At 47.6% G+C, this 13,125-nt stretch overlaps 1 protein-coding gene across 3 annotated transcripts in view; it reads left to right on the forward strand.

Moving 5' to 3' along the window:
• The window catches only part of zmiz1a (zinc finger, MIZ-type containing 1a), a 99,450-nt gene that overhangs the window by 53,394 nt on the left and 32,931 nt on the right, over window positions 1-13,125 (forward strand). For all 3 annotated transcript variants that reach the window (XM_070977552.1, XM_070977555.1, XM_070977553.1), the window contains exon 4: window positions 12,583-12,691. In XM_070977552.1, coding sequence (XP_070833653.1) covers window positions 12,623-12,691 — 69 coding nt within the window. In that variant the 5' untranslated portion in view covers window positions 12,583-12,622. The remainder of the gene's footprint in view (window positions 1-12,582; window positions 12,692-13,125) is intronic.

Consider the following 13,125-nt stretch of genomic DNA (forward strand, 5'->3'; position numbering starts at 1 on the left):
TATGAAGACTAAAAAAGGCATTTTTATTATTTTATGGCATTTCCAACACAACGCGATGTTCCATTTGAGGGGAAACTTTTACGAATTAAAGTCTGTTTACGGGTTTTTAGGGTCACTGCTGCTCTCCAGAGGGAGTTTGCTAGATCTAATAAATTGCCTCAACTGATGTCACTTGAGGCAGCATCAGGGTCTGTGGAGTTAGACAGAAGTGATCTTACTGGACCCCTGTAGCCTGCCCTCATCCATGCTTGAAGATATCTGCTGCTAGCACACCACACCTCAATCTCAGACTGAACTCGCCAAGTTGCACTGTGGGTAATGTAGGCACCAGATTTTGACAAGGAAGAAGAATGAATGTAGTAAGTGCCAAATTGGTGCAGTTGTCTTTTAATCAGAAGAATAATCATCAGTGAAGATAATCCCTCGCCTTATTTGGCCTTAGCGTGTCATTTCAGTGGCCACCAAAACCTTCCAGGACCAGGAGCCAGATTTGCTTTGATATGTTCGCCGGCTGAGGAAAGCCCTCCGTCACTCCCTGTAGGTGTTGTTAAAATCAGACTGACTTCATTAATAGTCTGATTTGGACTGGATGTAATTAAGAGGGAGCAGAGGGCGGCCGGCAGGGAGAGAGACTGCGAGAGGGAGGGCAGGAGAGAGCCTCCTCCCAGCTTTCTTTTTAAATCCCTCCTGTCACCGGTGTTGACAGGCCGGGGAGAGACAGCTTGTGCGAGGAGTAGGAGGAGGTCAGTAGAGTGGTTTGCAGATGGAGCTTGACCCTCTTTGTGTCACCTTCTTGTTGCAGCTCCTTCATGAGAAAGGTCTATTACAGCTAGTAAACACTGGGCTATCACCGCGCTCTGAGATGTTTTGGCTCATTTGTCCGCGATTAGTCCGCCTGCCCGCTTTTGTTTTGCATGCATGTTATCTGAAACACATCCATGCACATGCACACGCATACCAGTTCTTCTGCGCTCGTGTTTACGCGGCGCTGGGTGGAAAACATAAATTGGAGACAGAGCGCTCCCCGTCTCCGGGGCTTGGAAGAGGGTTTGGGCTCGGAAAGCTGGCTTTCCTCTCAGGAAGTGTTGTTCCTCACCACTCTCCATAAACACTGGAAAAGAGACCCAAAGAAAATGTCCCAGACTCACTATTTCCACTGTAAACAGGCAGACATACACATATTCTACTGCTCCCTCTCTCTGTTTCTCTTGTACAGTATGTGTCGCTCCTCTTCCTCAGCCAGAAGGCTGTATGTTCTCCCAAAGGAGCATCCACAAAACCAAGCTCTGACCTCTACCTCAGCTTTCAAATGGAGGCATGTTATTTTCTGCAAAGTCCTAACGGTGTACACGAACACAAACAATTCGAAACTAGAGACCAAAACTCTATTTAGTCAGTATTTCACCTTTAACTTTGACACAGAAAGCAATTTTCAAGCCTCCTGCGAAGTCTCCTTTTTTCACATTCAAAGCTTTTTATTGCGACGCCGCTGTCATTAGAAAGAAAGCAATAAAAAACAGGATTTGCTTGTTTACGTTGAACCCCTGGGTAAAAATGGCAGGAAGTTGCAACTGAATTACCTCTCAGAGCGGCGTAAATGTTACTTTTCAGCCCCCTAACAAGTGGTTGGATCACAGTTCCCCCTCGTGTGCTGCGGGAGTTAATAAATCCACGCCCGCGAGAGGAAAAAAGAAAGAAAGCTCTTTCCATTAATTTCAGTTGTCATGGCATTTATTCCCGCGCTGGAGCACTGTGCTGTGAAAATATCATCGATAAGTCCCAAAAACCGCCAAATAAGACCTGAAATGTTCACAGTTTATCATTCTCAGAGCTGGGATTTGACAGCAGGCTGCAGGACTCCGTAATCCACCGCAAACAAGTTGTCCACTCTGATTTCACGGCACTTTTTTTATTTCTTTCTTTTCAATCAGCAAAGTCTCTCTACCTGTCAGTCAGCTTTTTGTTTTTATTTTTACATTGAGATGCAACAGAACGCTGCAGATGATGTGCTTTGTTGCACATTATCCTTTGCTGCTGTTCTCTCCGCTGTGGTTAACACACTGAGCTCACTTTACCACCCAGCTGGCTTACACAGCGCCCTAACCTGTGCGTGTGTGTGTGTGGAGAGGGAGAGAGGCCGAGCGAAGGAGTGTCAGAGCGGGAGAGAGAGAGAGGGGTTAGAAACCCTTTTTTTATTACATTTCCTCCGCAGTGAAAGAGGAGGCAAGATGGACACTCCATATCTCCCCGCTGCGCCAGAAAACTCATCTAAATGGAAAACACATTGTCTTCATTATTTTGCAAGAGCTGAAAGAACAGGGTTGTCATGGTAACAGCCATCTGAGTGAGCGCAAGCGGGCGGCCGAGGGGCTGGTTTTAGGGCCAGAGGAATGGAGAGAGAGAGAGAAGAGAGGAGGAGGAGGAGGAGGAGGTGGGAGGGAGGGAGGGAGGGAGGGAGGGAACAAGGAGTCAGGAGAGGAGGGGAAGGGGTGGGGGCACTCAGTCGAAAGGAGGAGAGGGGACTCAGATGAAGAGGGTGGAGATGGAAGGAAGACAATAGAGATGGAGGGAAGAAACATAGGAAATTGATCATCTGGTTCCCTCCACAATTTCCTATTTTTGTTTTCTTGTTGTGGAAAGAACCGGCAGTGTTACAGTATGTGTAAACATGTAAACTGGTTTTCAGATGATTCTCACTCTGCCTGCTCAGAGGTCCAACGCAGCCAAAGTTCTTTTCCACGGCTTGATAAGCGCTCTGTTGATCCCCCCCACTCTGGAAATTAGCAATCATTAAATACCCGTGATCAAAACACACTATCAGAGTCAATAATTGCATTTATCGCAATGCAAACGCCTCGAGAGTCTGGAAATTTTTTGGTTCAGGTACCTTTGCTTGAAAATGCTCGAATTTTCCTCCTCAAAAGCTGCGCGAACGCTGCAGATAGAGAGGAAGGAGAGCAGCGGGAGAGAAATGGAGAGAGAGAGAGCGATGGGTTTGCGAGAGGAAGCAGGGAGTGCCTTTTCCAGACAGTGCAAATGGCCAGTTAGTGGCTCTCAGAGAGCAGTTCAGAGGCCCTTATTAATTTCAAGGTGCAGCAAGATGGTAGATTTAACATCTTTGGAAATCTCTTCCAACTGCGTCTCGCTGCAGCCCCACTGGTGCTCTGTGTGTGTGTTTGTGTGTGTGTGCAAATGCATGAGAGTGCATACTGATGTACAGTCAGGGGAAGAGCTATCTTTGCCCGCTGAGCTAACATTAGAAGACACGGTGCTTTGGTAAACACGTTGAGGGGGTGACACAGGCTGCGCTCGGCTCTCCAGCCACTTCTGCTCAGCCGGCGCCCCACCGGTGATCGACAACCTGCCTGCCGCTGTCTTTATTAGTTGTTCCCTTAGTACAGCCCCTGGCAGCCCAACACCGTAACGCCCTTCATCAAATATTTACCCCTCCTATATCTAACAGCGTGCACCGAGGCCACATCAAATAAAACCAAGTGCCAAGGCGATATCTAATCCTCCCCTCGTCAGCTTCATTCTCTTCCCTCTCTTCGCCGGGTGGATTTTCATGATGCTCCTGTCAGTTTAACATCAGCTCGAGGATTAGGGCTGATGCCACAGAGGAAGGGACCTACACCATTGTTTATTTACAAGTTGTTTCCTGCTTCTCCGTTACACAGCCGGTGGCGTTAGTGTGACTGAGGTCTGACACAACATGGTTTTGACAGCCGTCGGGCGATTAAGGAAATTAAAGTAATTGCTTAAGTCTTTGTCATGTAAATACTTATAACCTCCCCCTGGAGTGCTTGGCTTGGCTTCGGCATCCGTTGGGATCTGACATCCAAACTTGTGCCTGTTCAAAAGAGCCGTAGCATTATCATTATTGTTTGTGGTTTGAAAATGGGACGCAGACGAGGAGCCCAAACACACGCTGTCAGATTGGATTTGATTTAGCAGATGAAGCCATCGTAGAGGCCCTGGTTTTTGTGAAAATGCGCTGCGTTATTTCGTTTCTGCGTTGGGGTCAATCCTCAGTGTTTCCCAGCAGCCACTCTGAAGTGTTTTTCCTCAGAAGAACATCCAGATCGCATTGAAGATAAATGCTAAAAAGCCGGGCGAGCATCGCAGGGTCTCTCGGCGCAGAGGCCGCGGGGGGAAATTATATTTGTTTTTTTCTCTCTCATCAGTTCCCTCCAGATGTGCTCGCATGGTCGAGGGAGGAGCGACGGCTGTGGCTTGTGACCGACCAGCATTCAGGGGAGGAGACAGCGTGCGCTTGGTCGGCTGTTCGGCTGCCCTGGCTGGCTGGCCGGCCAGCTGCGTGGCTGCCTGTAGGTCTTAGTGATTCATGTCACACTGTAATTGGTTTACCTGCTCCCTGTGTGTCTGCGCTCTGAGTGGACCAAAACAAATTACCCAGGGATGACCTCTCGCCATCTCCCTCTGCTGCTCTGCAACCATTTCCCCCTATCTCTCCCTGCACGTCTCTCCCAGCCTCCCACTGCATGTAATATGTCGTATGAGTGTTTTTCTCTCTCCCTCTCTCTTCCCATCTTTTTATCCGTCTCGTCTTCCTTCCCGCCCTTCTGCATGCCTCGAACCTCACAAGCAGAGCCGCGGTGGAATAACATTTTAGAGAGGAAGCGCATCACAGCTCCAATACACACATTAAAGCCTCTTGAGGCTTGAAGATGTGTGTTTCTGTGTCTTCCTGTGATGTCAAACACCATCCCGACATGTTATGCAAACACGTGTGCGTCGAGATAAGCTGATAGGATGGACTTTGTGTAACGATGCTTGAGATCCCAAATAAACACACACACACTAATGGAGTGCTTTGTAGCACTGAAAGAGTGTTTTGTGAAAGCTGAACTGAAGCACATTAGCCTTTCAACGCTGCTTTTCTGCGCTCGCTGTGCCAAATAGTACCTGTGTGGATTGTCCCATCAGTGAATGAAACTGCTGCTCTGTGTACGCCATTAGGCTGTTTCATTTTCACAGCGAGCAGATGTTTTGTGTTCTTTCGCAGCTCCACGCACACAGAGCAAGATGAATGAGTGCACCAGTCTCCCCTCGACCCGTGTAGGAAGGTCTCGCCGTCTCTAAGGTTATTTAGCCGTTTCAGTAAGAATCCACCGTCAAAGGATTTCAGTGTGCAAAGCTTGAAAACATGATTTGTTTGTATTGGTTGCGTCGCCGGTTGCACAGACTCTTCTTCTGCCGGAGCACCTGGCGCATTTGCTAGCAAACATCAGTCTTGTTCTAGTGCCCTTGAACAAGTGTCTTATTCTTCACCAACTCAACAGACGCTCCACTGCAGGCAGGGCGATAGAAAAATCAATAAAGATTCTGTACTGTTTTTGAATGTTACTGTACTGTTTACTTTCTTCATTGCATGGCAGAGACACTGGCTTGGTGGTGTATAAAGAGTATTCCTCCACTGCCTGCCATCAAAGCACCTCGATGAGCACATTTGAAGAAATCTCCGTGACCTGATGAAGCTGTTTGTCAGAGCTGTTGTTAAATTGTCTGGCAGTTTCAGGTTATGAGCCGTCCTCTGACGTCGTCCTCTGTCCGCCTGATTCGCTCGTGCTGTGTGCTGTCCATCGGTTTTTTGGCCACTGAATAAGCAAGGCTGAGATGTTTTTCTCATCACTTATGCGCTGAAAGGGTCTATTTTATAAAGCAGTCCTTGCACAGCTGTCTAATAACCTTTTTGCTCAGCGTCTTACAATAACTGGCATGTTATGCATGTTCCGTGCCTTCAGCGCGATCTCTAATTGTAAGAGTGTTTCTTCTATTTAATGGTTTAATGCATTTGTCCCGTGAATGATCAGAGGCAGGAATAAAGGTTATTCTGCTGTACTGTAGGATGTTCTGTTCCAGCGAGTGCAGAGAGGCAGGGCTGCTCGCTATTTTTCCTAAGGATTGTGCTTTTGGAGTGTCAACGACAAGGGGAGTGGAGGGCAGACTGGCACAGATATATTTTTGCTCTCCCTAATGACACCAATACCATTTCATGGCTTACTGAGCAGATTGAATCACACTCACTCTTTGTAAGTCTCACTCTCTGCCCCTGTCTCTCTGTTTCTCTTTCCTGCACACACTTCATCACTCTCCCCCCACATAGACTATCACATGCACATTCGTATGCTACCGTACGTTGATGTGTTACACTCCCCAGTGGATGTTGTTTAATTGCATTTGGGTCAGCAGTTTGCCGGTGCTGAAACCGAAGGACATGGAATTTGTCAGTTTACCCATTCAGCAGTCGCAGGGGGCGGTGTGTGAGCTAACAGCTCTGCTGGAGTCAGGCCCATAAGGTTAGCTTTACACAAGCCTGTCAGACTGCGCTGTCAATCACTCTCCTCTCTCCCCCTCTCCTCAGATACACTGTCATCTCCTCTCATATAGTCCTCTTTAAAGCATACTAGACCGCTGTTATTCCACTTAATAAAGCTTATGAGATTTATGCACTCGTTCACTGAAAAGGGCTCAATATTTCAGGCAGCCCTGTGATGGCCTGGTACACTTACAAAGACTGCGCATTGTTCCTGTCGTCTCCGCACACACACTTGCTTCATCCCTTGTGCATCACGAGTGATAAAAATCTTGCCTTTCATGACAGTGGAAAATCGTATGTGGCAGCCAGGACATACAATCTTCCCCAGCTGGTATTTATAGACCTCAGCAACTGGAACATTCTATGGAATAAGGAGTTCATTCATTCATCATGTGACGCTCAAGCTCCGTTCGGCTCATGGATGACCTGATTTCACATCTCAAGGTTAGATAGATGGCCTTCCCCTGTTAATGTACTCGAGACGATAAAAACAAAAACAAGGGCACGTGCAGCAGCACGGACACACACACGTATGAATATGAGAGTGCAAAGGGTCATAAAGCCTCAGGGAGAGCATTTTGAGCAGAGTTACTTCGTACTCATCTACCAGCTAACTTTCTGGCCAGGCTGTGGCAGCGCAACAAGCTGTAAACACTGATGTATTAAGTTAATATGGCAAACAGACACAGAGCAACATTAACATTCATCAGCATTCATGTCTGTCGCCATAATTGTCCAGTACTCACTCTCCTTTTCGCTCCGTATTTGGTCTCCACCGACTCCTGAGGGAACTATGAGTTGAATGACGAAACTGTTTTGAAACTGACTACACTTGAAGACATTATGTAAGACTAGAAATCTCAAAGACTGATAGAATGATTGGAAATAGTTGTTCGACGCTGCCTTAATATCTTGTGTGTGTGCGGCAGGGCTGCAAACGAGGCAATTACAGCAGATATTTTCATCCAGTTACCAAACCCTAGTGTGCAGCTATAGCCTGAATAAGTGCGTAAAAATCTCATAAAAGCTATAAATAATGTCATACGACCATTATCAGCGTATGCAGATTCCAAATGAAGTCCTGCAGTGTTGCAAATCTCTAACTGAACCCTAAATGTGCAGCATTGGCTAAAAGAGAGAGGGCACTTAGTGCACTAGTGCTCTTTTTTTTTTTTTTTTGATCTCACACACTCTGAGTGGTGAAATAATCGGCTGCTCTCGGGGGTATCTGGTGGCGCATGCCTGCAATGCTCCCCAACTGAAGCTCCATATTTATAGACAGCGACGGAGCAGCTCGCATATCCCCACATCACAGCTGTTTGCATTGCAGTGTTGGGTGTCACATAGCTGCCCGGTGCTCCTGTGGTTGTCACATTAAAACAGAAGATAAACAAACAGCAACATTTAGAGTTTATTTTTTCCACCCTGGGACAAGTCACGTCAAATTTTTATAGAGGCTGCTGGTTATGATGCAGCGCAGAGGGTTGAGTTTTCTAAAGGCCGGAGGGAACGATATGACCAATAGCTGGCTTTGCTGGGAGGGAGAAGGAGAGGGAGGAGAGATTAGGGGAGGAGAGGATTAGCAAAATAAAGCAGAGAACAAAACAAGGCAGAAAGACAGAGATAGGATGGTGGAAGTCGGTTTGTAAAAAGAAAAATGAAGAAGCCGAGGACAGAGAGGAGAAAATAAAGGCAATGAGAGCAAAAAAAGGGGACTGTCTGGCTATAGGAGTTCGCCACTAGAGATAATAGTGTGTGTGAGAGAGGGCCGGTGGCTTTTTCCAGACACGCTGAGAGCAGAGATTGTGGGAGGGAGAGGGAGAGAGAGAGGCCAGCACAGCTGAGTGGTGTTGATTGGCCTGTTTGAAAACACATGAACTGCAGACAGAGAGGGAGAGAAGCTCTGCGCGCTGGGAGAAAGTGTCGCTCTGTGCCGTGCCACGCCGCAGCCCAAACCACATTAGAGCAAATGAATCCATTCCACCTCCTGTTATGGCAGCTCCCGCGCTGGGCCCCAGGAAGGAGAGGGAGGGAGGGAGGGAGGAAGAGTGGCAGGAGGGTTGAGATATGAGGGACGGGGAGAGGAAAATGATAGAACGGAAAATGGAAGGTGGTGGAAAGGAGGCGCACGCTGGGTGGCTCTAATGATGTCTGAGGGCTATAGAAAAGGGGAGCAAAAAGCACATAGCAGTGAGAGAAAAGAAACGGCGTGGCCATATAACTGAGGACAAGGAGGAGGAGGAGGAGAGAAGATCCCCCACTGTGTCCAGAGAGCAGGACTTATAGTTTTGCAGACTGTTGCTGAATAATGAAGCCGATCTCTGGCCAAACTTCGCCCTGTTGCTCCTTCCATATAGTCGCGCAGTGCCCTCTGCACCCTACGCACAGGACAGACAGGAGGACCGAGCTTTCAAACCACACCAAAGACGCTATTTCCCACAGTATCGCATGCGAACCCGTAATTGTTTATCTTAAACTGAGAATCTTTTATGCACAGAAAATGCTTCTTCCCTCCGGGGCATCTGAAAGCAATTCAAACCACAGCCTAACTTCAAAAACATAGTAGAGAATTTTAAGAAAACACTACAGTGTGTTCGCCTGCAGACGCAGAGCTTTCATGTGGCTGCAGGACTCGCTGATAATTTGATATCATTGTTTATCACTTTTCAGCTGGATCATACGCTGATGATGTGGCAAGATGTGATTCAAAACCAACAATATAAGGAGTTTTTTTTGTACACCTTCTTCACTTAATTGCTGCTTTGCATCTCTCTTAACAAGGTGTTGTGAGCTGCAGAGATCCTTTGCGCACCTTAATACCGAACAAAAAGACACGTCGGATTCACAACATGTCCTCTGTGAGGACTCTCAGCTTATGCTGTGAAGAATGTGTTTTAGATAACCTGCAGATGAAACAAACAGAGGGATGTTTGGTTTGTTCTAGAAGCCATTGGACTTGCGATAAGCTGTAAACACACTTGGTTTTTGACACTTTTTGACATCGTGGCGCTTCATATCGTCCGCTGTCGTTAACCCATGCACATTTCAGATCGTTTTCTGTCCACTTGTGTTCCCAAACTTGCCTCAAATTGCTCCTTAGGGAATAAATAAAGTATTTTGAATTGAATTAAACTCGATCTGTAATGGTTTTCGAGCTGATTTTGCATACACGCGTACACATACTCATTAGTATCTTCACACTGATTCCAACCACGTCAGAACTGGAGTGCAGTGTGAGCGCCTCCACTCAACCCCCACCCAACGGCTCACACTCACAAAGCAAGCAGCACTTGGCAAAGGTGGAAGTTGTTTGTGTGAAATGAGAAATCACCCATGCTATGAGCGATCACGTGTGTGTGTGTGTGTGCGTGCGTCGGCGTTTATTGCTTGCATTGCGGGGACGTAGATCTGTTTACGCGCTGTCACATTGTGAGGACTCGGCTCAGTCCTCAGAGCGTAAATCATTAGATTTTAGGGTGAAGACTTGGGTTACAGTTGAAGGTAAGGGTGAGGGTTCGGCAAGGAGTGGTTGTGGTTAGCGTAAGTCTCCAGGAAATGAGTACAAGTATGTGTAATGCCCCCGAAAGTGGTGTGTGTGCTGCTGCTGATAATAAAGAGATGATTCCAGTGCTCTCCTCTTCTTTCAGTCTCTTTTCCCCACCGAGCCTGGCCATTCTTGCCCCCTCTCTGCCATCCTCCAGTGCTTTTCACATTACTTTGCTTTTGTTTCTTTGCTCTTATTTCTTGCCCCACTTCCCCCGGCTTGTGTTGCTCAGGAAAGAGAGAAGGAAGGAGGCAAAAAGTTAGAATGTGTGTGTGTGTGTGTGTGTGTGAGAGAGAGAGACAGCAAGAGAAAGAAACAGAAGCTCCCTCGGATGTTGGTATTATTTGTGGTTTGTTGCTCTGCTCTGATTCATAGCAGCATCCTCCCACTGCTGTTTAAAGGGAGGTTGTAATATGCACAGCGTAATTGGATGTGTAATCCTTTGCTTTGCACCTCTGGTAAGCAGCGCTGAGTGGAGCTGATTAAGATGTTTGGAAGACAATAAAGATCGAGCGGGCCCGTCTTCAGCGTGTGCATGCTTACATAGCTACAGCCCAGAAGGTCTCAAGCCCAAAATACAAATGTGGAAAACAGGAGAGAAATCACGCACTGCTTCCAGTTTTCTCTCCAGTCCAGCTGCAATCAGTCAATCTGCGGAGAAGCAGGGGCAGAGATGTCAGCCTTCTGCTACTTGTTTCCCCTTCCTGTGATGATCTGACAGATTTTATTTTGGAGGGGTGAGGCTGTGGTGCAGGAGGAGGGATTCTGCCATGTTTCCACGGAAGCCTCATCTGTTATGCAACATTTTTCCCCTGAGCAGGGGGTGTGGCCGTCAGCCTGGACAGTCAGTCAGTCAGTCAGTCAGTCAGTCAGTCAGTCAGTCAGGTGGATTGACTTCTTATCTCAGTTACAGCAGCACAGCCTGGCCGACCAGTTGCGTTTCTACCTCACTCATTTTCCTTTCAGAACCTGAGGGCCCGTCTTTTCATCGACTGACAAAAGCACTGCCTGTTTGTGGTGGGAGGTATGTGTGTGTGGGACCTTGTGAAAGCACAACAGAGAGAAGGAGGGGAAAGAGAAGAGATTATTGGGGAAAAGAGGCCGATTTCTCAACCCCCTCCAACCATCCTCCTCCCTCCTCGGTCTTGGCTGCTGGTGTGTTGGGACAGCAGGAAGGGGAGCTGGAGGAGAAGCAGTTAATCAATAGCCACAAGGTCAGACGGCCAGCGCTGGACTGGAGTGTGCCCTGTTAGCGGTTCGTGGAGCTGCCTGGCTGCTGAAGGGGATTTGTAGCACTTGTCAAGGCTTAAAGGAGCCCTCTCTGGACCACTTGCTGCGGGTGTAGTGTGTGAAAGGGACATGCTGGTTAGCAGCAGGAGAGGGAGACATCTGCTGGCTGCTGGGAGACACAGCACAGCAGAATTAGGCCACCCAAAGTTATGGTCGTATTATGCACGGTAAGAGTGGCTTTGTGCCCTGCAGAGCTGTTTTTAGGGACTTTTCACAGGCAGTCAGCAACCACTGCAGCAGCATCACGTCCACGTAAGCTGACAAGAGACGTTCGGCCGCCCACCGCTTGACCACATTTGCTCCAGAATTCCCCCTTACTCATGCCAGCAATGTATCCGCTGATGTTTAAGACTTTGTGCAAGTGCACTCCAGGTAATTCTACTCTGGTAATGCTTAAGCTCAGAGGATTAGTAATACACTCTTATTCTCAAGGTGTTCCTTTGAAGTTTTACCTTTACGCTTAATCAAAGTGAAGAATTCAAGCTTTTGTGTTTACATGCTCTTCAGTGTGTGTGTGAGAAAGAGACAGAGAAGGAGTGTGCATGCTTGCAATACTCTTTCTAAGATAAGCCCACCAGACTGAGCAGAAACTCCCTGGCTGAGCACTATGCTTCCATCGTATTCACTCACTGGCTGTGTTTGTCACAGTGGGGGATCTTGGGGGACCCTTTATCAGTACTGAGCAGCTTTCTATAGCCCGGCCCCCCTCTCCCACCTGTGGTTTCTCAGTTCGCCTTTTGTGTGGAGGAATGTGAGGGGGACCAACACTGATGGAGATAAACACAGAGGGATGTTGAGGGGACGGAGGTCTCGCTGGCAAAGCAGCACGATGGCCATTAATCCAGCCTCAACCCATTTCTCTGAGATGGCCCGAGTAGTTAGCGGCGTGCCGAAATTGTTCTTGTTGTTGCTGCCTGCTGTTGGATCAAAACAAGATATACAAAGAAAGAAAGAGATGCTGTGAAGCCGCGCCTTATCTGCTGCTAGATGTGGGCATAAATTAGACGTCTACGCCACGCTGATAACCTTGACTGCGAGGTGTGCTTCCTTTAAAGAGAGATAACGGTTGGTGTTGCAGTGTCAGATTTTTCTCCCACAGGTAACATAAAGCAATAAAGTTTTCTTTCAGTTTCGTCATGTTTCTGTTTGTTTGCACTGCTGCTGTGGAACATCTCGGTTTCATGCATTTGCCAAAAAAGAAAAAAAAAAAAAACACGCTTGAGGCGGATCAAGCCCTTCGATGAGTCAGTGCATAAACAAGCTGGCTCCCCTGTTTGAGAACCTGTCAAGCTGCTAAAATGCTGCTTGAACTTCATAGGCTACAAACTCTTTACATGGGTGAGCTGACGAAAAAAAACTTGTTCTAACAGATGTACCTCTCCTCTCCTCTCCTCCTCTCCTGTTGCAGAGCAAAGAACTTTTAATGGCGTCCCGGTAGAGACATCAAGATGAACACGTTACCATCAATGGACCGGCACATCCAGCAGACCAATGACAGGCTGCAGTGCATCAAACAGGTGTGTATAAAGAGCCACGTGTAGCAGCCCGTTAGTCCTCCTTTAATGTGCTATGCAGACAGAGATTCTGAAAGGATGCAAGAATCTGCATTTCCTCTCCTTTCCTACACGCCTGTCTCCTTTCAGCGCCTTATATGGGCATCAGTTTTTCTGGCCATTAGTTGCAGTCACACAGATCATGTTGCACAGGGTCATAGAGAGAGAGAGGGAGGCAAATCTGGCAGCGAACACAAGAAGAGACTTCAAAAGGGCTCGCAACATAAGAGACTCCCTTACATCACGTTCCTGACTCTTGACGTATGCCGGCCCTTGTTGTGGTTTTGCTTAAACGCTTCCTTGACTGCCAGCTTTTGGGAGACTCCTCACAGACACATTCAGAGAGAAAGACACAGACAAACAGACAGACATAACCCAGGGCTACCGCCTCTGCCTGT

Source organism: Chaetodon trifascialis, chromosome 13, assembly GCF_039877785.1.
Source record: "Chaetodon trifascialis isolate fChaTrf1 chromosome 13, fChaTrf1.hap1, whole genome shotgun sequence".
Lineage (NCBI taxonomy): Eukaryota > Metazoa > Chordata > Actinopteri > Chaetodontiformes > Chaetodontidae > Chaetodon > Chaetodon trifascialis.